This window comes from Jaculus jaculus, chromosome 11 (assembly GCF_020740685.1).
Source record: "Jaculus jaculus isolate mJacJac1 chromosome 11, mJacJac1.mat.Y.cur, whole genome shotgun sequence".
Taxonomy (NCBI): Eukaryota; Metazoa; Chordata; class Mammalia; order Rodentia; family Dipodidae; genus Jaculus; species Jaculus jaculus.
In genome coordinates this window covers 56,822,369-56,847,475 of record NC_059112.1, presented here as the reverse complement: position 1 = coordinate 56,847,475, position 25,107 = coordinate 56,822,369, and the positions used below count along the sequence as shown (strand labels likewise).

Sequence of the window (25,107 nt, the reverse complement as noted above, 5' to 3'; positions counted from 1 at the left end):
TGTGTTGGCTCACACCTTTAATCCCAGCACTCAGGAGGCAGAGGTAGGAGGATCACTGTGAGTTTGAGGCCAGCCTGGAACTACAGTGTGAGTTCCAGGTCAGTCTGAGGTAGAGTGACACCAAAAAAGCAGAATGTGGTGGTTCATACCTTTAATTCCCGCACTCAGGAGGCATGATCACCATGAGTTCAAGATCACGCTTAGTCTACATAGTGAATTCTAGGTCAGCCTGAGCTAAAGTGAAACTCTACCTCAGGAAAAAAAAAAAAAAAAAAAAAAAAAAAAAGCACCATAGTGCTGAGAAGAAGTGACAGAGGAGTGCTCAGAACTGAAATAGCTCTATCACACCTTCTAAGGCTCAAGGTCCATTGCAGAAGAGGTGGTGGAAAGATTGTAAGAGCCAAAGGAAGGGTAGGACTCCTTACGATGCACTCTTCCAGACACAAAATGGCCTGGATATCCATGACCTCACAGTGCCTGGCACTACCTACATAAAGATCATTATAATAGGAGAAAAAGACAATGACATCATAGTCAAACAGAAACTGATTTAGATGGGGAGGGGATATGATAGAGAGTGGAGTTGTGAAGGGGAATGTGAGTTGGGAGGGAATTATCATGGTTTACTGTCTATAATTATGGAAATTGTCAATAATCAAAAATTTAAAATTCTGAAATACTTCAAAACACTTGGCTTTTAGTCTCATGCATAAATGGCCACTGAATTAACAAAAGTTCCTTAATAACTGAGTTTGGTGTTAAGGTTCTATAGGCCAAAAATCTGATGCAGATCTCATTGGCTGAAATCAAGGTGTTATTATGGCTTTTTTCTTCCTTAGGACCCTAAGATAGAATCTATTAACTCCTTTTCTTGACTTGTACAGCTTCTGGAGGCTTGTGTCCCTTCCTTTACCCTCAAAGCCAGTAATAGTGAGTTAGATCCTTCCCATATAGCATCACTTTGGCCTCTGCTTCTGCTGTCCTCTTCCACATTAAGGATCCTTGTGATTACATAATCCAGGATACATTCCCACTTCAAGATCCTTGATACAATAAAAGATCTTGGGCTGGAGAGGTGGCTTAGCCTGTGAAGCCTAAGGACTCAGGTTTGACTCCCCATTACCCAAATAAACCAGATGCACAAAGTGGCACATGCATCTGTAGTTCATTTGCAGTGGCTAGAGGCCCTGGTGCACCATTCTCTCTCTCTCTTTCTTTCTCTGCCTCTTTCTCTTTCTCTCTCAAATAATTAAATAAAATATTTAAAAAATCTTAATTGGGCATGATAAGTCATGTCTGTAGTCTCAGCACTTGTGAGGCAGAAGCAGGAGGATCAGGAGTTCAAGGTTGCCCACAGTTACATAGTTTGTTCCAGTTTACCCTGGGCTACATAAGATCATGTCTCAAAACAAAACAAACAAAACAAAAAACAAAAAAACAACAACAACAACCTAGGGCTGTCTTAGTGTTGTGTTGTGATGGTTTGATTCAGGTGTCCCCCATAAACTTAGGTGTTATGAATGCTAGGTTCCCAGCTGATGGAGATTTGGGAATTAACACCTCCTGGAGGGAGTGTATTGTTGGGGGTGGGTTTATGAGTGTTATAGCCAGTTTCTCCATGTTAGTGTTTGGCACACTCTCCTGTTGCTATTTTCCACCTTATATGGGCAAGGGCGTGATGTCCACCCTCTGCTCATGCCACCATTTTCCCCTGCCATCATGGAGATTCCCCTCAAGCCTGTAAGCCAAAATAAACCTCTTTTAACCACAAGCTGCTCTTGGGTGGGTGATTTCTACCAGCAATACGGACCCGACTGCAACAGTGAAGTGGTACTGAGGAGTGGTATTGCTGTTAGACACCTGACTGTGTGGCTTTGGCTTTTGGAGCTGATTTTCAAGAGGAATGTGGAAGGTATGAAACCTTGGCCTAAGAGATGCCTTGCAGTGCTGTAAGTACAGTTTGATGGACTATTCTGGTCAGAGTTGAAAGACCTGGGTGCAGTAAGAACTATGGACTGTGAGGTTTGGCTTATGAGGGCAAGAACGAGCTCTGCTTGGACTGGGCTAGCAGTTTGTGTGGGAAGCTTGCTGTTATGCCCATTTCCTGAGAAGTTGTGCAGGGGTGCTTTGCATAGAAATGAACTAGTGTGAGCAGAGAGATGTGGCACAGAAAAAATTATTTGGGTGAACTGTTGCCCATTCAGCTGCAATTGAGAGATTACAACCTTTGAGATTGGGCCAGCTGATCTGCACTGGGGCAACAGGAAGAATGTAGACTCTTTTGGAGGGGCCTGAGTGCTGAAGAGTGTCCTGTTCTTCAAAGTCTGCTTTGTTCCCTCCTGGATTAACAAATTGGCACCCTAGCTGGTATTGTGGAGTATAAGAAATGCAGGAAGGAGAGGGTCATTGAGTTTGTAACATTGTCTTGTATTTTGGAAATGGTCATGGGCAGTGTGAAGCAGGTTTTCTGGTTTCCTGCATGGAAATCCCATGGGGCCATGAGGACAAACTGTGGATTGCAGTAGAGACCCAGTGGAGATACACAGAACCACGAACGAGATGGCTACTCAGGAAAGCTGCTGGCCCCAGTGAAGTTTTCCAGGACTGTGAGTAGCCTAGCTGGAGGGGTGGAATTGGAAGTCCAGAGACTTGCTGGTTAGAACTAGTGGGCTTGGCGATTTGTCACTGGCTAGAGTTGTTGTACTTGGAGCTACAGAGTTTGGTGTTTGCCCTGTTTAAATCATGTATTTTTGAATATTTCTTTGCTATGCCCCGTGCCATCTTTTGCAATGTGAATGTTTATTCTGTTCCATTATGGGTTTTTTGAGGCTATTTTTTTGGTATTAAGGCTCAGTTAAAAGATCTTGGGCCGGGGGGGTGGAGAGATGGCTTAGCAGTTAAGCGCTTGCCTGTGAAGCCTGAGGACGCCGGTTCGAGGCTCAATTCCCCAGGACCCACATTAGCCAGATGCACAAGGGGGCGCACGCATCTGGAGTTCGTTTGCAGTGGCTGGAGGCCCTGGCGCGCCCATTCTCTCTCTCTCTCTATTTGCCTCTCTCTTTCTCTGTCACTCTCAAATAAATAAATAAAAATAAACAAAAAAATTTTTTAAAAAAAGATCTTGGGCCGGGATGATAGCACGCGCCTTTAATCCCAGCACTTGGGAGGCAGAGGTAGGAGGATTGCTGTGAGTTTGAGGCCACCCTGAGACTCCATAGTGAATTCCAGTCCAGGTCAGCCTGGGCTAGAGTGAGACCCTACCTCGAAAAAACAAACAAAGATCTTGGACTATGGGGATGTTTGAACATCATTGAGATTGATAAAAACTATGGGGACTTTTAAAGTTGGATTGAATGCATTATATTTTACATCATGTATTGATACCAGTTTATGGGGATCAGGGGCAGAATGTGGTGTTTTGATTCAGGTGTCCCCCATAAACTTAGGTCTTCTAAATGCTAGTGTCCCAGCTGATGGAGATTTGGGAATTAACACCTCCTGGAGGGAGCATATTGTTGGGGGTGGGTTTATGGGTGTTATAGCCAGTTTCCCCTTGCCAGTGTTTGGCACATGCTTCTGTTGTTACTGTCCACCTTATGTGGGCCAGAGTGTGATGTCCACCCTCTGTTCATACCACCATATTCCCCTGCCATCATGGAGCTTCTCCTCAAGCCTGTAAGCTAAAATAAACCTCTTTTTCCCATAAACTGCTCTTGGTTGGGTGATTTCTACCAACAATGTGAGCCTGACTGTAACAGTGGTTAAGGTGCTTGCCTGCAAAGCCAAAGATCCCAGATTCAGTTCCCAGTACCCATGTAAACCAGGTGAACAAGGTGGTGCATGTGTCTGGAGTTTGTTTACAGTGGCTAAAGGTCCTGGCATACTTTGTCTCTCTCAAGCAAGTGCCTTTAACCATTGACAATCTTCCCAGCCCCTGGTTTATTATTTATTTTTTTCTGTTTCCCAAATAACTAAGTAAATAAAATTACATAAAAATTAGGGGGCAGAGAGATGGTTCAGTGGTTAAGTTGCTTCCCTGCAAAGTCTAAGGACCTGAGTTCAATTCCCCAGTACCTATATAAAGCCAGATGCACAAGGAAGCACATGCATCTGGAGTTCATGTGCAGTGGCTAGAGGCCCTAGAGTGCCCATTCTCTCCCTCCTCCCCCCTCTCTCTCATGCTTTCAAATAAATTTTTAAAAAATTTAATTTTCAAAAGGGCTGGAGAGATTTCACAGTGGTTAAAGTCTAACAACCTTGGGTCATTTCTCCAGTACCCATGTAAAGCCAGATGCAGAAAATGGAACATGCATAAGGAGTTCGTTTGCAGTGGCTAGAAGCCCTGGCATGACCATTCTCTCTCTCATCTTAGAAATAATATGTGTAGCTGGGCGTGATGGTGCATGCCTTTAATCCCAGCACTTGGGAGGCAGCAGTAAGAGGATCACCATCAGTTTGAGGCCACCCTGAGACTCCATAGTGAATTCCAGGTCAGCCTGGGCTAAAGTGAGACCCTACCTCAAGAAAACAAAACAAAACAAAAAAAAGAAATAATATGTGTGTGTGTGTGTGTGTGTGTGTGTGTGTGTGTGTGTTTTGAGGATTACACTCTACTCCAGGCTAACCTGGAATTTACTATGTAATATCAGTGTGCCCTCAAATTCATGGTGATCCTCCTACCTCTGCTTCCCAAGTGCTGGGATTAAAGCATGTGCCACCATGCCCAGCTCTAAAATAAAATATTTTTCAAACATTGGGCTGTAGAGATGGTTTAGCAGTTCAGGTGCTTGTCTGCAAAGCCTAAGGACCCAGGTTTGATTCCCCAGTACCCATAAAAGCCAGATACACAAGGTGGCAAAAGCGTCAGGAGTTCATTTGCAGAGGATTGAGGCCCTGGTACACCCATTCTCTCTCTCTAGCTGTCCCCCCTTAGATAAATAAAAATAAATGAAAAATACTTTTAAAAATTGGGCTGTAAACCAGGCATGGTGGCACATTCCTTTAATCCCAGCACTCAGGAGGCAGAGGTAGGAGGATTGGCATGAGTTTGAGGCCAGCCTGAGACTCCATAGTGAATTCCAGGTCATCCTGTGCTAGAGTGAGACCCTACCTCAAAAAACTTAAAAAAAAAGGGGGGGGGCTGTAGAGATGGCTTAGCGGTTAAGGTACTTATCTGCAAAGCCTAAGGACACAGGTTTGATTCCCCAGTGCCTATGTAAGGCAGATGTACAAGGTGGCGCGTGTGTCTGGAGTTTGTTTTCAGTAACTAGAGGCTCTGGAGTGCCCATTCTCTCTCTGTCTCTAAAATAAGAATAAGTAAATAAATAAATTAAATTAAATTAAAATTTTTAAATATATATTTTAAAAACTAAAGCTGGGAGTGGTGGCATATACCTTTAATTCCAGCTCTCAGGAGGCAGAGGTAGGAGGAGCACCATGAGTTCAAGGCCACCCTGAGACTACAGGGGATCTTACCTCGAAAAATAAAAACAAAAGCAAAAACAAACAAACAAACAAACAAACAAACTAGAGGCTGGAGAGATGACTCAGTAATAATGTGCTTGCCTGCAAAGCCAAAGGATCCCACTTCAATTCTCCAGGGCCCAGGTAAGCCAGATTCACAAGGGGGCACATGCATCTGAAGTTCATTTGCAGTGGCTAGAGGCCCTGGCGTGCCTATTCTCTCTTTCTCACTCACGAATAAATAGCTAAATAAAAAATTTGCAGGGTGTGGTGGTGCATGTCCTTAATCTCAGCACTTGGGAAGCAGAGATAGGAGGATCACTATGAGTTTGAGGCTACATGGTGAATTGTAGGTCAGCCTGGACAAGAGTGAGACCCTACCTTGAATAAAATCAAAAAAATATATTTTTAAATTCCTCTATTATAAAAGGTTCTTAATATAATCACCTTAGCAAATTCCCTTGTTCTATATAAATAGTCATAAATTCCAGAATTAGGATGAGATGTAGATGTCTTTGGGAGCCATTATTCTGCCTACTAAAGGGGAGGATGGCCTTTTGTAACTCAGGTGTAATTCAGTGGTTGTTTTAGTTACCTTCTCATTACTTAGGACAAAACGCCTGATAAAAAGCAGCTTATAGGAGCAAAGGGTTTATATCCACTTATAGTCTCAAGAAGATGTTTCATCATGTCAGGGCAGAGCAGAGGCAAGGTATCACATTTTGCAGTTGGGAGGGGGAAGCAAGACTGAACTAACTCTGGCAAGGGGGAGCTAGCTATAACATCCCAAGACCAGCCCAAGCAACACACCTCTTCCAGTAAGGCTCCACCTCCCTGCACTTCATCATGCAAGTGGTCTAAATGCTCAAACCCTTCCCAGGAGTTTGTTTCAACACCATGGCCTCTTTGTTTTTGCATTTGAGACAGGTACTTCATATATAGCTCAGGCTGGCCTGGAACTCCTCAGCTTCTGAAGTGTTGGGATCACCACACCCTACAATGCCAAGGACACTTAATAAGATTTTGTCTTTCTTTGGAGGGCGCCCTTTTCCTCCTCCCTATACTCTTCACGACATTCTCTCTCTCTCTCTTTTCTAGTGTTTACACAGGTGAATATTTGAGAAACAAGGTGGGATGTCTCAGCAATGCAGAAAGGTAGGCAGTTGACTTGGATTTAAAGGCATGTACCACCACGCCTGCCTTTTAAAATGTTTCTCTTGGATACTTTTTTTGTGTGTGTGGTTTTCTGAGGTAGGGTCTTACTCTAGCTCAGGCTGACCTGGAATTTACTATGTAGTCTCAGACTGGCCTCAAACTCTTGGCAATGCTCCTACCTCTACCTCCCGAGTGCTGGGATTAATGGCATGTACAACCACGCCTGGCCTTTTTTATTTATATTAGTTTTCTAGTCAGCAAATACAGGCAGTTTGAAAAATATGGAACACTTCACGAATTTGCATATCATCCCTGCACAGGGGCCATGCTAATCTTCTCTATAAGGTTCCAATTTTAGTATATGTGCTGCCGAAGCGAGCACTTTTGTTTTTTTGAGGTAGAGTTTCACTATAGCCCAGGCTGACTTGGAATTCACTATGTGGTCTGAGTCTCTGGGTGGCCTCCAACTCACAATGATTCACCTATCTCTGCTCCAGAGTGCTGGGATTAAAGGTGAATACCACCACACCCAGCTTGTATGCTTTTATTTAAAATATTTACTTATTTGAGAAAGGTTAGTTGGGTGTGCCAGAGCCTTCTGCCACTGCAAATGAGTTTTAGATGTATGTGCCACTTTATGCATCTGGCTTTATGTGGGTACTGGGGAATCAAACCCAGGTCATCAGGCTTTACAAGCCAGGACCTTTAACTGCTGAAACATCTCTCCAGCCCCCAGATACTTTTATCTTATTAGCATACAAAGAATTAGGTTTCATTATGGTATTTTTCAAACATTTTTGTTTTTTAAAAAAATTTATTTGTGAGAGCACGAGAAAGATGGAAACACAGAGAGAATGTGCACGCCAGGACCTCCAACCACTTCAAACCTAACTCCAGACTCATGTGCCCCCTTGTGCATCTGGCTTATGTGAGTCCTAGGGAATCCAACTGAGGTACTTTGGCTTTGCAGGTAAATGCCTTAACCACTAAGCCATCTTCCCAGTCTTCAATTTTTTTTATTTCCTAATCTTCTTTCCACTTTTTTTTTTTTTTGGTTTTTCGAGGTAGGGTCTCACTCTAGCCCAGGCTGACCTGGAATTCACTACGGATTCTCAGGATGGCCTTGAACTCACGGCAATCCTCCTATCTCTGCCTCCCGAGTGCTGGGATTAAAGACATGCGCTACCACGCCTGGCTTTCTGGCAAACTTTTAATATTTATATAAATAAGAAGATCAGAGAGTGGTTATAAGATATGAAAGAAGGTAGGAGATTACCAGAGAGAAATAAGAGAAGATGAGAGAGAGGGTAATAAAAGTGGAAAGGAAAATTGGGTGTGAGAAAATTGGGCAGAGGTAGGAGGATTGCCGTGAGTTCAAGGCCATCCTGAGACTCCGTAGTGAATTCCAGGTCAGCCTGGGCTAGAGTGAGACCCTACCTTGGAAAACAACAAAAACAAAAACAAAACAAGATAAAAAAGTTAGCCAGAGCCAAGTGTGGTAGTACATGCCTTTAATCTCAGCACTCGGGAGGCAGAAATAGGATTGCCATGAGTTTGAGTCTACCCTGAGACTACGTGGTGAATTTCAAGTCAGTCTGTGTTGGGGTAAGACCCTACTGAAAACAAACAAACAAACAAAAAAGTTAGGATCTCTGGCTAGACGCTTAGTGGTTAAAGCATTTGTCTGAAGTCTAAGGACAAGGGTTCAATTCCCCAGTTCCCATGTAAGCCAGATGTACATAGTGGTGCATGCAACTGGAGTTCTTTTCCAGTGGCTCGAGGTCCTGGTGCGCCCATTCTCCCTCTCAGTCTCTCTCTCTCAAAAATAAATAATGTATAAAATATTTATTTATGAAAGAGAGAGGGTGGCAGGTAGAGAATGGGTGCAACAAGGCCTCTCTAGTCACTGTAAATGAACTGAGATCCACGTGTCACTTTGCACATTCCAGATTTACAAGGGTACTGGGAAATTGAACCTGGTTTTTTGGCTTTGTTGGTAAGTGCCTTAACCACTAAGCCATCTCTCCAGCCCTCACTTAATATATTTTTTTAGTATTTTATTTATTTATTTGAGAGAGAGTGAGATAGAATGAGAGAGAGAATGGGTGCGCCAGGGCTTCCAGCTGCTGCAAACGAACTCCAGATACATGTGCCCCTTGTGCATCTGGCTTACGTGGGTCCTGGGGAACTGAACCGAGGTCCTTTGGCTTTGCAGGCAAGTGCCTTAACAGCTAAGCCATCCCTCCAGCCCCTCACTTAATTTTGGTTTTGCCTGCAGATTTCTTAACTTCTTTTATCATTACAGTCAAGTAAAACTCCATTGTGTAATGTGCAACACTTTTTAAAAAATTTATTTATTGGAGAAAGAGGTAGATAGAATGAGTGTGCCAGGGCCTCCAGCTGCTGCAAACAAACTCTAGATGCATTTTCCACTTTGTGCATCCGTCTTACATGGGTACTGGGAATTGAATCTTGGCCCTTAGGCTTCACAGGCAAGCACCTTAACCACTAAGCCATCTCTCCAGTCCATATGTGCCACATTTTTATTATTCCATCATCAGCTGATGGACATCTAGGCTGATTCCATTTCCTAGCTATCGTGAATAGAGCAGCAATGAACATCAAAAATCCCATTTTTATTTATTTGCATTTTTATAAACTTGATAGGCTACACTAGAAATGTGCTCTTTTTTTGTTTTTTATTTTTTTGGAGGTTCTAGCAGCCTGCTACTCTCATAACCCTTGACTGAAGACTGGTCCTCCTCTATCTGGAGAAGGTTGTCCTCTTTGACGCATGCAGCTTCTGAAGAGATGCACATGGGGCAGTGAGCAAGGGGACATCCACCTAGCCAGCCAGATCAACCAAATCAACCTTGGTGATCAATGGGGTGACAGATGTAGCAGTCAGATTGCCCTCACATCTTGTTTTTTTTTTTTTTTTTTTTTTTGATGTAGCAGTCAGATTGCCCTCACATCTTTTTTTTTTTTTTTTTTTTCAGGGTAGGGTCTCACTCTAGCCCAGGCTGACCTGGAATTTGCTATGTAGTCTCAGGGTGGCCTCGAACTCATGGCAATCCTCCTACCTCTGCTTCCCGAGTGCTGGGATTTTGGAGACGGCACAAGAGAGAGACACAGAAGGGCATCAGACACTGCAAAGTCCAGATGCTTGCGCCACCTAGTGGGCATGTGCAACTTTGCACTTGCCTCACCTTTGTTGCATCTGGCTAACTTGGGATCTGGAGAGTAGAACTTGAGTCCTTAGGCTTTGCAGGCAAGCGCCTCAACCATTAAGCCATCTCACCAGCCTGAAATGTGCTCTTTTGATAATCAGAAGACCCAATAAGGCTTTTTGATTAGTGAAAAAAGAATTTCCTTTGCACCACACCATTAGGGCATTCCACTCTCATCTACCTGTGCTTTCTACCCACTTGTAGTTGGCTAGTGTGAGCCATGCCAACAGCGGTGTGCAGTTATGTTTCCTTACATCTGGCTCCTTGAGCAGAGCAGGGCAGGGAGTACAGGGCAGTATTTCCTCCCTCTTGCTTACTCTTTAAAAAAAAAATTATTTGCAAGCAGAGAGGACAGAATGGGTGTACCAGGGCCTCTAGCTGCTGCAAATGAACTCCAGATACATGCACTTCTTTGTGCATCTGGCTTTACATGGGTACTGGGGAATCAAGCCTGGATCGTTAGGCTATGTAGGCAAATGCCTTAACCTCTGAGTCATCTCTCCAAGCCCTCTGGTTTAGTGCTCTTATTTTATTTGTTTTGTCTTTTTCCAGGTAGGGTTTCGCTGTAGCCCAAGATGACCTGGAACTCACTTTGTAGCCCCAGAGTGGTCTGGAATTCACAGACGTCCTCCTACCTCAGCTTCCCAAGTGGCTACTGTCTAGTGTTCTTTAAAAAGTCTGCAAAGAGGCCGGGCATGGTGGTGCATGCCTTTAATCCCAGCACTCAGGAGGCAGAGATAGGAGAAACACCATGAGTTTGAGGCCAGCCTGAGACAACACAGTGAATTCCAGGTCAGCCTCAGCTAGAGTGAGACTCTACCTCAAAACACAAAACCCAAAAAAAAAAAAAAAAAAGTCTGCAAAGAGCCAGGCATGGTGGCACACACCTTTAAAATTAAAAGGGGAGGCTGGAGAGATGGCTTAGTGGTTAAGACATCTGCCTACAAAGCCAAAGGACTCAGGTTCAATTACCCAGGACCCATGTAAGCCAGATGCACAAGGGGATGCACACATCTGGAGTTTGTTTTCAGTGGCTGGAGGTCCTGGTATGCCATTCTCTCTCTACCCGCCTATTACTGTATCTCTCTCTCAAATAAATAAATAAACAATAAATATTTTAAAAAATAAAACATGGAAGGCAGGTGTGGTGTCACATGCCTCTAATCCCAGCACTGTGGGGGGGGGGTAGCAGAAGTAGGAGAATCGCCATCAGTTCAAGGCCAGCCTGAGACTACATAGTGAATTCGAGGTCAGCATGGGCTACAGCAATACTCTACCTTGAAAAACCAAAAAATATATATATAAAAAAAAAATTTAAAAAGGGGGCTGGGGAGATGGTTTAGCAGTTAAGGCTCCTGCCTGCAGAGACTAATGATGGGGATTCAATTCCCCAATACCCATGTAAAGCTAGATGCACAAAATGGTGCATGCATCTGGAGTCCATTTGCAGTGGCTGGATGCCCTGGCATGACCATTCTCAGTCTCTCTTTTATCTCTCTCAGCCTTAAATAAATAAATTATACATAAGTACATATATACATATAGTTTTTTTTTTTTTTTCAAGGTAGGGTCTCACGCTAACCCAGGCTGACCTGGAATTCACTATGTAGTCTCAGGGTGGTCTCAAACTCACAGTGATCCTCTTATCTCTGCCTCCCAAGTGCTGGGACTAAAGGCATACACTACTACTGCCGGCAATAAAAATTATTTTTTAGGGGCTGGAAAGATTGCTTAGTGGTTAAGGCACCTCCCTGTGAAGCCTAAGGAACCATGTTTGACTCTCTAGATCCCACATAAGGCAGATACACAAAAAGTGAGGCAAGTGCAAGGGCACACATGCCTACTAAGTGGTGCAAGTGTCTGGAGTTCAATGGCAGTGGCTGAGGCCCTAGTGTGCCAATTCTCTCTCGCTTACACTCACTTTTTTAAAAGTCTGCAAAGATTTCCTAGTAGAGGAAGCAACCTCAGGGAATCCACATGAAGAACACTAGTTCTTGCCCTTTCCAGGGTCTTTTTCATGCTCCCCAATGGCATCTAGACACTCCACATTGAGCTCAGGGCCCATGTCTTTACTGGTACTAGGTTGATGTCCTATACTTGAGGTTTAAGAAGCAGAGTCCTCAGGGTCCATTGCAGAAGTGGTGGTGCAAAAAGAATGTAAGAGCCAAAGGAAGGGTAGGACTCCTTACAACGTGCTCCTCCAGACACAAAATGCTCTGGATATCCATGACCTCATAATGCCTGACACTAGATACACAAGACTATCATAAAGGAAGGAAATATCATGACATCAAAATAAAAGAGAGACTGATTGAGGGAGGGAATATGATGGAGAGTGGAGTTTCAACGGGGAAAGTGGAGAGAGGGAGGGCATTACCATGGGATAGTTTACAATTATGGAAGTTGTCTATACATACATACATACATACATACATACATACATACATACATATATATATATATATATATATATATATATATATATATATATATATAAAGAAGCAGAGTCCTGCCAAACCCTGACCACCTGCTTGCTCTGGCTCAGGCCTCCCTTGCGAGGCAGGACAAGGACTGTGCTTTATCCCCTTTGCCTGGGGGAAAGATAGAGAAAGGGCAACCCAGTACTAGATTTTAAGTTATCCCTGAATTTAGCATAACTCTGCATCTGATGTCTACAAAGTGCAATGCTCAGTGGATATGAGGCTTCCAAACATCTTCAAACACCCCCTCTCGCCTGACATGGGGGCTGCAGCCTCTGCAGGATCAGCTCCTAGATTTTCATTCAGAAAAATAAAGAGGCAGGTCACTTCTTTCCAATGGTCGATGCTAGGAGAGCTGGCAGAGGTTTTCAGATAGGTGATATTCAGCTTCTCAAGACTGGGGAGCCAGCTAGAATTAGGAGTTGTGGGCATAGGTGTGCCCAGAGAGCAGAGGTATAGTCAGTGAGTGCTGAGGACCCTTCCCTATTGTGCCGAGTCTACACCAGAGGGGCAGTGAGGAGTATGTCAAAGGTTTTCTGTAGGACTGGAGAGGTGGCTTAACGGTTAAGGTGCTTGCCTAAGGACGCAGGTTTGATTCCCCAGTATTCATATAAGCAAGCTGCACAAGGTGGCACATATGTCTAGAGTTCATTTGTAGAGGCCCTGAAGTGCCCATTCTCTATTTCCTCCCAAATTACTTACACACACACAAACACGCACGCACGCACGCACGCACGCATGCTTTCTGCAGAGAATGAAAGAAGCAAAAACCGGAAACAGTAAGTAGTGTGAAATGCCTGAAGAACTAGCCCCCTGGGGTTGGAGGTGCAGGCTTGTAAAGAGGGACTATAATGCCCTGGGTCCTAGATCCCATTTTGCAGCCTGGCGACCCAGCCGCACCCCATGGGCCACAGTTTAAAGAAGGCGGGGGGGCCGGGCGTGGTGGTGTACGCCTTTAATCCCAGCACTCGGGAGGCAGAGGTAGGAGGATCGCCGTGAGTTCGAGGACACCCTGAGACTCCATAGTGAATTCCAGGTCAGCCTGAACTAGAAGTGAAACCCTACCTCGAAAAAACAACAACAAAAATAAAAGAAGGTGGGGGGTCTTGCCGGGGGTCTCCTTCCGGGAGTTGGCAAGCTGGAGCAGGTGGGAGGGAAGGAAGAGCGGAGCGGTCAAAGGCGGCAGGTGTAGGAATGCCCATGGGTCTTCATGGTCAGGCCGGGTGTCCTCGAGGCCCCGAGCCAGTCAGTTCTCAGCTTTTCGCATCACGGTTGGTGAGGATCCTGGACTGGGGGCAGGGTGGCTTACTGAGAACGCTATACCAGCTCAGTAACTAGCGCCGGGCCTGGGGAGCGTCACCCGGGACCCCTGGGGCGTCCCTCCACGCTTAGGCGCAGTGCACTGTGGGGCACGGTCGCAGGGTCAGGCAAGCTGGCGACACGGAACTGGCCAAGGGACACAAAGGGCCTCGGAGCGACGTCCTTCCCTGGAGTCAAAGCGATCGGTCCCCAGCCCACCTTTCCGAAAGTTTCCGGGGCCGTTTACTACCCGCAGGGTAGAACTGTGGCCAGCCCGTCCGCAGGCACCGTGCGCAGCCCGAGGCACGCGCGGAACCACGCCGCAGGCCTGAAGTGAGCGAGAGCCCTCGGCAGCCGCCTCGTGCGGAAGCCGCCCGGCGCACGCCGAGACTTGTAGTCCCGTGGGCAGAGCACCTCGGTACACTCTGGGATCGGTAGTTCTGGGGCCGGTCAGCAGTGTGCCCCGGTGCACGCTGGGGCTGGAAGTCCGTGAGACGGGCCCGCCCCTCACCTGGCCGGTGGCGGGCCTCCGCGGGGCCAATGGGAGCGGGGCCGGCTCGCCCTGCCCCGCCCCGCGCCTCCGGACGTCTGTGTCGGGGTATGGCCGCAGCCGGTGCCGGGTCCTTGAGCTGAGCGCCCGCTTCCGAAGCCAACCGCTTCCGTCAACGGTCCACGCGGGCCGGGCCCAGGCTCCGGGACGGGGAGGAGCCGCAGGCCGCAACCGGAGGCCGCCGCGGCCGGGCACATGGCGTCCATTTTGCTCAGGAGCTGCCGGGGCCGGGGGCCCACCCGCCTCGCGCCGTCCCGAGCCGCCTCCCCGCGGGGTAAGCGGCCGCCGGGCCTGCGGTGGACGGGCCGGGGTCCTGCGAAGCGGGCAAGTGCTGCGGACCGGGCGGACTTCCTGCGTGCGTCCCTGCCTCCGTCCCGCGTGTCCCTTCCGCGCGCCCCTCCCTCTGTCCCGCGTGCCCCTCTGTCCCCCTGCGTGGCGTGCCCTCTCGCGTGGCGCGCCCTCCCTCCCTTACATCTAGCCGTGTTAAGCACCGGGTGGCGCGGTGCCCTGGGCAGATTTGCTGCGACCTTACCCGACCCGGTCGCCGCAGGTCATAGCCTCCGACCCAAGTGTGAGGCGAGTTCCTTAGGCCCTTGCGCTTTCCTCCGTGATGAGCCGAGCACAGGCGTGCCCTTTGGCCAGCTAAGGCCTTGGAGAACTTCAGGGACAGGCAGGCTGGGTTGTGCATGATGCCAGCACTATGGGCCGCTCCCTGGGGTGGGTCGGCCACTTGCTGAGGATCCAAGGGCCTGGCTGGCTGCGCGCTCTCTCTTTAAGAAACCTTCTGGGTTGTATCCCGTTTGTGATAGGGATGAAACTTGTCTAAGAGTGTGATCCAAGAAAAATAACTTTCCAGATTCTGGGATTTGCAGTGATGGTGAGAAGCACAGTTCTTGTTACCTTAGCTGTGGTGGTGGTGCTGGTGTGGTGGTGGTGGCGGGGGGGCGGGGGGAGTAAGGCAGAGAGGCACCAGCACAATCTTTTGCACTACCTCTGCCGGAAAACTACTTGTTGGTTGTTGGCTGTTCAGGATGTAATAAAATATTTCTGCCCTTTCTCCTTTCTGTAGCATGTTTATGGCTTAAAAATTAGTTTTTTTTGGGGGGGGGGGTTCTATTTACTTCAGACAAGAATGTTTTCGGTAGTTATAAGTGAGTTTTGCGTAGAGATGCTTGCTGCAGGGTTAACAATGAGTTAGTCATCTGGTTTACCGTAGGACCACTAGGGGACTCCCTTGGAATAATTTGCCATCAGAGGCTGTAGACCAAGGATGAAGATAGTATGTGGTTACAGTGAATGAGCTGAAGCCAACAATACTTAGAATCCCTTCAGCCTCGTGTACCTAATTCTGCACATACTTCTGTGTGATATGCTGTATTCTGATATTCTGTCTCTAGATCCTTCAGTTCCTCAGATTTCTCAAACTTCCTTTGTTTCCATGACCTTGTAGTTTTGAGGAGTACTTACAGTGGGTGTGTTGTAGAATGTGTCTTTGTTGGTGTTTTTGTCAGTCCCCCACCCACCCCCATCCCAGATTGGGTCTCACTCTAGCCCCAGGCTGGCCTACACAGTGATCCTTCTAGCTCTGCCTCTGGAGTGCTGGAATCAAAGGCAATAGCCACCCAGCCCAATTATCTATTGGTGTTTTGTCATGGGTTCTGAGGAGTTAAGCTACAGAGGTGAAATACCCTTCTCATTAGTGTGGTCAAGGCTCTGCTGTTAAGGTGACATTATGGTGATGAACTAAATCCCAGGCTGAGGTGTGCTAGTCAGGTCTCCACTGTAAAGTTTCTCACCGCCCCCCCCCCCATGCTGTCCTCTCTGAGAAGTAACTTTGCATGTAGTAGTGGGGCAGACAGACCCTCTGAGGAACTATGTGGAAGAGAAGCATTTAGTCCAGATGCTACAGTGCTGTTTCAGAAGCCCTTGGGCAGAAAATTCTTGCGCAGGAGTTTGTGCAGCTGTTGAAAGAGTAGAGCCCACCACCAGACCTGTTGGAGGAGGTGGAGATCTCCTGGTGGCCAGGTGAAGCATATTTTTAAAAATAGTTTGGTCTTGTTCTAGGCACTAAGCTTCTGAAGCCTTTGGAGTGACAGCAGTGGCTTTGGTACCCCTAAACAGCCCGTCCATCCCACCGTTCATAACATCTTTATGTTATAAATTGTGAATGGGGGTTAATGAAGGATCCAGACTGTCCCTGGTGCTGAGAAGGTCCTAGATAGTTGAGAGACCTGCTGTGCTGAGATTAGAGGTGTGGAACTTGAGCCTGATGGCAGGCTGGAGGGGGAAATGGAGGGTGGTCAGTGGACCAGTGGGAAGAGGCTACAGAAGGAGCCTGGGTTGCTCAGGAACTCCTGGTCACACCCCATTCTTTCTTCTTTGGCTATTCATTTGTGTCTTTTGTGAGAAACTGTGACAGTGAGTAGAATACTTGGCTAGGTTCTGTAAGCTTTAGCAAGTTGTGAACACAGTGAACATGGTGGTACATGTGTCTGGAGTTCACTTGCAGTGGCTAGAGGCTCTGGTATGCCTATTCTCTGTCTGTTTCTCCCTCTCTTAAAAAAAAAAAAAAGACAGGCATGGTAGTTCATGCCTTTAATCCCAGCACTTGGTAGGTTGTGGTATGAGGATCAAAGAAAAAATAAAAATAATAGGGGTTGGAGAGATGGCTTAGCGGTTAAGACGTTTGCCTGCAAAGCCAAAAGATCCCGGTTCAACTCTCCAGGACCCATGTAAGCCAGATGCACAAGGGGATGCATGCATCTGGTGTTCGTTTGCAGTGGCTGGAGATCCTGGCATGACCATTCTCTCTCCCTCTTCCTCTCTCTCAAATAAATAAATAAAATATATTATAAAAAAGTAAAAACTATAAAATAAAATACAAAATGTATTTTTAAAAAATCCAGAGGCTGGGCATGGTGGTGCATGCCTTAATCCCAGCACTTGAGAGGCAGAGGTAGGATCTCCGAGAGTTTGAAGCCACCCTGAAACTACATAGTGAATTCCAGGATAGCCTGAGCTAGGGTGAGACCCTACCTTGAAAAACCAAACCAAACAAACAAACAAAAAGAACCTGAGGATCTTAGGAACCCCCAAATTTGTAGTCAACAGAAGTGCAGGTAACCTGTATGCCTGCAGTAGGGACCATATTTCTGGTTGGGGGGCATGGACCACTGAGCCCATCACCCTGAATGGCTTTTGACATTGGGGGGCTGAGACAGATATTCAAGAGTAGTTGGGAAGAACCTAAGAAGGAATCTGGTAGTATAGGGAGGTCAGAGCAAGATCTAGGCAATGGTGGGGGGACATTTCTGAGCCAAATCATTTTCTCTTCTTCTTTTATTTTTTAAAATAGAGATGTAAAATCTTACTCTAGTCCAAGCTGACCTGAAAGTCACTCTGTAGCCCAGGGTGGCCTTGAACTTGTGAAATTTCTCCTGCCTCAGCCTCCTGAGTGCTGAGATTATAATTGTGAGCCAAGTCTCCCTCCTCCCCCCTCCCCAAGGTAGGGTTTCATTCTAGCCCAGTCTGACCTGGAATTCACTGTGTATTCTCAGGGTGGCCTGGAACTCACAGTGATCCTCCTACTTCTGCCTCTCAAGTGCTGGGATTAAAGGCATGTGTCACCATGCCTGGCTTTGAGCTCAGTCTTACAGGCATGAGACTGACAGGAACAAGGAGAAAGTGCTGGTCTTCTGTGTGGAGAAGGGCTGGGGCTGGGATGTGTTCTGCTCTGTATTTAAAATGTAATATTGGATGCTTATAAGAACATAGCAAATATCTTTCTTTCTTTCTTTCTTTTTTTTTTGTTTGTTTGTTTTGTTTTCAAGGTAGGGTCTCTAGCTCAGGCTGACCTGGAACTCATTGTGGAGCTCAGGCTGGCCTCAAACTCATGACAATCTTCCTACCTCTGCCTTGTGCTGGGATTAAAGGTGTGCATCACAACGCCTGGCTGCTATTTTTTATGTCATAAAATTGTGAATGGGGGTGACTGAAGGATCCAGACCCCCTAGTGTTACAAGGTCCTAAATGTGGTATTTGATGACAGTATCTTTCCCTAGGGCAAGAGAGATATCTTAGTAGTTAAGAGTGCTTGCTCCAGAAGTCTGAGGACCTGGGAGGGCTTGAGACTGCCCAGAACCCACATAAAAAGCCGGTTGGCCATGCATGTTGGTAACCCCAGTCCACAGAAAGTGGGGGACTGGAGAATACTGGGGCTTGTAGACCAAAATTGGCAGCTCTAGGTTAAGGTAGAGACCCTATCTCAAGGAGACTACGCAGATGAACAATAGAGAAGGGCGCTGGAAGCTCTCTTCAGGCCTTCACACACGCACACATGCACATGTGCATGCATACCACAAGGAATGCATCATACATGCCCAAACATGCATGCACACAAAAGAAAAAAGTGAAGCAAGAGTTGCCTGACTTCTGTTAATGACATAAAGTGATGAACAGATGTCCTCATTGCACACTCCACTGCCTGAAGGGTTGGGTCCAGATGGTATCTCAAGGTCCTGCCTAGTGCTTTTTTGGCTCCTCCTCTGCATGGGCTACCTAGCCTCTACTGGGGATGGTGCCTCTGGCCCCACCTTTCCCATAACCTTGTAATGGCTCCCACATCCCATGGTGGTGTGAATGAACTCCCAATTTCATTCTTAGAAGAACTAGAGTGGATTAGGGAAAGCAGCAGAAGTGTGTTCTGTCTGCTTGTCATTACTGTCTCTTTGAGAAATGGCTTCCTGACATTTGTTGTTGTTTTTCTGACATTTGTTTTTCCAGTATTACTCAGCCCTTGACCCCTTGGGATTATTGCTTGGTCTGTAGGGCTGTGTGTTCATTGGGAATTATGTGTGCCCTTCCCCTCCAGCTATAATTAGTAGGGAGGAGTCCCACCTGGGGGTATCTCATGGTTCTCAGTGCTCCTTCCCTGGGACTTGAGACCTAGTTTCCAAATTGGGGAGGACTCTTTGCTGCACTATGCCCTGAACCCCTCTGTCACTTAGAACTTGGAGGGGATCCCATTCTAAAAAGTTTTCAGAGATGCTGGTTAAGACCTATTTGCTTACTTTTCTCTTTGTTTCTGTCATAGGTAGTCTGAGGGATCGAGCTTGTCTCAGTTGTACCAGGACCATGGGGTTGATAAGCCATGAGTAAGTAAACACGTCATTTTGCATCTGTCTGCTAAAGATGCTCAGTGTGCATCTGGACTCTTGCTTTATAGGATAAACAGCAGCTACTATTTTATTATTTCTTGCTTTAAAAAATTGTTTTTATTTTATTTTATTTGTTTGAGAGAGAAAGAATGAGTGCACCGGGGCCTTCAGCCACTGCAAATGAACTCCAGACACACGCACTACCTTGTGCATTTGTGGGTCCTGGGGAATCGAATCTGGGTCCTTTGGTATTGCAGGCAATTGCTTTAACTGCTAAGTCATCTTTCCAGCCTTCTTTTCTTTCTTTCTTTTTTTTTTTTTTTGTTTTTTTGTTTTTTTGAGGTAATGTCCCATTCTAGCCTAGGCTGACCTGGAATTCACTATGTAGTTTCAGGGTGGCCTTGAACTATTGGTGACCCCACCTACCTCTGCCTCCTGAGTACTGGGACTAAACCACCACCACTCGGCCCCCAGCCCCATATCTTGCTCTTTAAAAAATATCTTTGGGGCTGGAGAGATGGCTTAGTGGTTAAGCGCTTGCCTGTGAGGCCTAAGAACCCTGGCTTGAGGCTCGATTACCCAGGACCCACGTAAGTCAGATGCACAAGGGGCCACACACATCTGAAGTTCGTTTGCAGTGGCTGGAGACCCTGGCATGCCCATTTTCTCTCTCTCTCTCTCTCTCTCTCTGCCTCTGTTGCTCTCAAATAAATAAATATATATTTTTTTTTTCGAGGCATGGTGGCCCACACTTTTAATCTTAGCACTCGGGAGGCAAAGATGGGAGGATCACTGTGAGTTTGAGGCCACCCTTAGACTACATAGTGAATTCCAGGTCAGCCTGAGCTAGAGTGAAACCCTACCCCAAAATATCAAAATAAATAAGTGAATAAATAATAATAACAATATATTTATTTATTTGAGGTAGAAAGAGGAAGAGAATGGGTGTGCCAGGGGCTTTTGCAACTGCAAAAGAATTCCAGATGCTTGCACCAGTTGTGTATCCTGCTTTACTTAGGTACTATGGAATTGAACCTGGGCAGGTAGGCTTTGCAAGCAGTGCCTTTAACCACCGAGCCATCTCCCCAGCCTCCTGTTTCTTGCTTTTGTTTCTTTAAATCTTTCTCTTTCTTTCTTTTCTAAAAATATTTTATTTATTTATTTGTAGAGAAAGACACAAAGAATATGGGTGCACCAGGGCCTCTATCCACTGCAGACAGACTCCAGATGCATGCTCCACTCTGTGCGTATGGCTTGACATGGGTACTGGGTGCTTTAACTGCTTAGCCATATCTCCAGCCCTCTTTTTTTTTTTTTAATTTAAAAAATTTTTTTCATTAGCAACTTCCATGATTATAAAAAATATCCCATGGTAATACCTTCCCTTTCCCAACTTTCTCCTTTGAAACTGCATTCTCCATCATATCCCTTTCTTATCTCAATCAGTCTCTCTTTTATTTTGATGTCATGATCTTTTCCTCCTATTATGATGGTCTTGTGCTTTTTAACAATTTTTTGGTATTTATTTCTATAAAGTTTTATTTATTTGAGAGAGAGAGAGAGAAAGAGGCAGAGAGAAAGGGAGAGAGAAAGAGGATGGTCACTCCATAGCCTCTAGCCATTGCAAACAAACACCAGACACGTGTGCCACCTTGTGCATTGGGCTTTTGTGGGTACTGGGGAATTGGTCCTGAGTTCTTAGGCTTTAAGCAAGCTCTTTAACCACTGAACCATCTCTCTAGCCCAGTTTTTTATTTATTTATTTTTTTATTTTATTTTATTTTATTTTTTAGGTAGTGTCGGGTCTCACTCTAGCCCAGGTTGACCTGGAACTAACTCTGTAGTTTCAGGCTGGCCTTGAACTCTCAATGATCTTCCTATCTCTGTCACCTAGGCTGGGATTAAAAGTGCACCACCACACCTGGCTTCTTTTTTGTTTTATTTTGTGGATTTTTTTTTTAATTTATTTGAGAGAGAGAGAGAGGCAGAGAAAGAGAGAGAGAGAAAGAGAGAGAGAGAGAGAGAGAGAGCATGCGAATGAATGAGAATGGGCACACCAGGGCCTCTGGCCACTGCAAATGAACTCCAGATGCATGCACCACCTTGTACATCTGGCTTTATGTGTATACTAGGGAATCAAACTTCAGATCTTAGGCTTTTCAGGTAAGGACCTTAACTGCTGAACCATCTCCCCAGCCCATCACATATGTGTGTTTGTTTTAGCAGTCTGTCACTCTAGCCCTGGCTGATTTGGCTATATAGCCCTTGATCTAGGCAACTCCTTTAACTCACTTCAGTTCTCCGAGATCCTCCTATCTCAGCCTCCCTAGTGCTGGGATAAAAGGTAGAGCCACTACAACTGACCCAGCTACTCATACCACTAGCATGTTGGTGTATGTCTCTCTTATTTAAAATTTTTTTATTTATTGGCCGGGTGTGGTGTACATGCCTTTAATCCCAACACTTGGGAGGCTGATGTAGGAGGACCACTGTGAGTTTGAGGCCACCCTAAGAGAGTGAATTCCAGGTTAGTGTGGGCTACAGTGAGACCCTACCTCAAAAAATTAAGTAGCTGGGTGCGGTGGCTCACACCTTTAATACCAGCACTCGGGAGGCAGAGGTAGGAGGATTGCTGAGAGTTCGAGGCCACCCTGAGACTACAGAGTGAATTCCAAGTCAGCCTGGACTAGAGTGAGAGCCTACCTCAAAAAAAAAAAAAGCCAAAAAAATTATTTATTTATGAGAGAGAGAGATTGAGAATGAGTATACTAGGCCTCCAGACACTGCAAACTTCATAAGCACATGCCACCTTGTGCGTCTGGTTTAAATGGGTCCTGGGCAATCAAACCTGGGTCCTTGGGCTTTGACAATAAGCACCTTAACCACTAAGCCATCTCTCCAGCCACCCAGTTTTTTCCCCCGGAGGTAGGGTTTCACTCTAGCCCAGGCTGACCTGGAATTCACTCTGTAGTTCCAGGCTGGCCTTGAACTCACAGTGGTCCTCCCACCTTTGCCTCCCTAGTGCTGGGATTAAAGGTATGCTCTTTTTTGTTCTTGTTCATTTTTATTTATTTATTTATTTATTTTTCTTGGTTTTTCAAGGTAGGGTCTCACTCTAGTTCAGGCTGACCTGGAATTCACCATGTAGTCTCAGGGTGGCCTCAAACTCAGCAATCCTCCTACCTCTACTTCCCAAGTGCTGGAAGAGAGAGAAAGAGGCAGATATATATATATAGAGAGAGAGAATGGGTGTGCCAGGGCCTCTGGCCACTGCAAACGAACTCTAGACGCGTGCGCCCCCTTGTACATCTGGCTAATGTGGGTCCTGTGGAATCGAGCCTTGAACAGGGGTCCTTAGGCTTCACAGGCAAGTGCTTAACCTTTAAGCTATCTCTCCAGACCTCTTTGTTTTTTGAGACAGAATTTGGATATGTAGACTAGGCTGGCCTGGTACTTTAGATGACCTTCCTGCCTCAGCCTCTACTTTCCTTGTATTATACATGTGTCCCACCACACCCAGAATGACATTTTTTTCATATATACCTGTTTTTGGTATGGCTGTAATTACAGCCCAGTACAGTTTTGTCTATTTAGTATAACCAGTCTTCCCGTACTTACACAGCTGTCATGTTTATTGGCTTTACCCAGAGCCATTTGGGTGTGCAGGGCATTATTGGGGGTGTTGGATCTGTCTGTGGGCACAGGACAGATCCTCCCTGGAATACTTTAGGTCTTTCAGATGCATCCTTTCAGGAATGTCCATAGCATATCCCTCTGGGGATGCATCTTGGGTGTGATGAATTTAACCTTCTGTTTGCTACCAAAGCTAGCAATATCAGATAGTGACAGTATTCCAGGTGAGACTACTTATGGTACCATCGCTGGGCCAGTGGACCAGTCCAAAGGCTTCTTGGAGAAGTGGCATGCACAGCTCCCAATTATGCATTGACTTGAATATCCCCTTGGGCTGCTGTGCTCCTTGCTGTGTCCTCTGTGCCCACATCTACCTCAGCCTAATCTTACCTTAAGGAGAGGGCCAGCAGAGACCATGCCCCTCCTGGACTCTCAGATCAGAGCACTGCAAAGATGTTTATCTCCTCTTTTTCCACATCCCTGCTGCTTCCTGTGGAAGAGCAGAACACTGGTGCCACTTTTGCACTTCCTATGTCTTCAGTTCCTCCTCACTGCTGGTGGCTGTGGATTTTTTTTGTTGTTGTTGTTCATTTAAGGCTGGTAAACAAAACCAATAGTGCTTCCTGAGACAGATTTAATTCCCTAAGACAAAAATGACTAGTTATCTGTGAAGACTTGATTGCTATTAAAGCCCTTTCAGCTTGATGGCTTTGCTGCTGAGACTGGGCTTTTTTTTTAAATTTTTAAATTTTTATTAACATTTTCCATGATTATAAAAAAAAATCCCATGGTAATTCCCCCCCCCCACTTTCCCCTTTGAAATTCCATTCTCCATCATATTACCTCCCCATCTCAATCATTGTACTTACATATATACAATATCAACCTATTAAGTACCCTCCTCCCTTCCTTTCTCTTCCCTTTATGTCTCCTTTTTAACTTACTGGCCTCTGCTACTAAGTATTTTCCTTCTCACACAGAAGCCCAATCATCTGTAGCTAGGATCCACATATGAGGGAGAACATGTGGCGCTTGGCTTTCTGGGCCTGGGTTACCTCACTTAGTATAATCCTTTCCAGATCCATCCATTTTTCTGCAAATTTCATAACTTCATTTTTCTTTACCGCTGAGTAGAACTCCATTGTGTAAATGTGCCACATCTTCATTATCCACTCATCAGTTGAGGCACATCTAGGCTGGTTTCATTTCCCAGCTATTATAAATTGAGCAGCAATAAACATTGTTGAGCACGTACCCCTAAGAAAATGAGATGAGTCCTTTGGATATATGCCTAGGAGTGCTATAGCTGGATCATATGGTAGATCAATCTTTAGCTGTTTTAGGAGCCTCCACACTGATTTCCACAATGGCTGGACCAGATTGCATTCCCACCAGCAGTGTAGAAGGGTTCCTCTTTCCACATCCCCGCCAACATTTATGATTACTTGTTTTCATGATGGTGGCCAATCTGACAGGAGTGAGATGGAATCTCAATGTAGTTTTAATCTGCATTTCCCTGATGACTGAGACTAGGCTTTTTGGACGTAGTAGCTCTGCAATGGGTCAATATTTGCTGCTCTTGTAGCATTTGGTCAAACTCCACAACTGACTGAGAGCATCCTGGTTTGTGCTTTCTACCTTTGGCCCTTACTTTGTGCCCATTGAGTGGAATGTTAGTTAGGTTTCTCTTTGGATGGTCTTGACATAGGAATATTGGGAATACTTGCTAATGTACCAATAAATGCCAACACACTGCTATGATACAAGAATTTTGGAGCTGGGTGTGATGGCACATGCCTTTGATCCCAGCACTCTGGAGGCAGAGATAGGATGATCACCATGAGTTCAATGCTTCCTTGAGACTACATAGTGAATACGAGGTCAGCTTGGACTACAGTGAGATCCTATCTCAAAAAAAAAAAAAAAAAGTCCCTGGATTCTTGGCATATGAATTCAAAAAATTCAAATCCACAGATGAGATGGTAAGGTTTAGAGAGATTTTATTAGATTAAGTGATAGTGGGAGAGAGTATGAAGTGCTCCTGCTCATGAGAAGGCAGGAGAAGGTAAACTCTACCTAGAGACTCAAAGTTGGGTCATTTATAGGTTCTGAATGGAGGCTGAGATAACCAACCACAATGC

At 45.8% G+C, this 25,107-nt stretch overlaps 1 protein-coding gene and 1 non-coding gene across 4 annotated transcripts in view; one reads left to right on the top strand and one right to left on the bottom strand.

Annotated features, from left to right (window-relative positions):
- Positions 1-6,893: 6,893 nt before the first annotated feature.
- On the bottom strand, positions 6,894-7,000 carry LOC123453389. The gene has a single exon (XR_006632782.1). It is a non-coding gene; the product is annotated as a U6 spliceosomal RNA (small nuclear RNA).
- A 6,466-nt stretch (positions 7,001-13,466) lies between these two features.
- Letm1 (leucine zipper and EF-hand containing transmembrane protein 1) overlaps positions 13,467-25,107 on the top strand; it is an 86,632-nt gene continuing 74,991 nt past the window's right edge. The window contains exons 1-3 of one of the 3 annotated variants that reach the window (XM_045161487.1): positions 14,237-14,451; positions 19,270-19,330; positions 20,502-20,576. In XM_045161487.1, coding sequence (XP_045017422.1) covers positions 14,373-14,451; positions 19,270-19,330; positions 20,502-20,576 — 215 coding nt within the window. In that variant the 5' untranslated portion in view covers positions 14,237-14,372. Of the gene's footprint in view, positions 13,604-14,236; positions 14,452-19,269; positions 19,331-20,501; positions 20,577-25,107 lie in introns of those variants that run through there. The other 2 variants (XM_045161488.1, XM_004656029.2) reach the window with 2 other exon arrangements.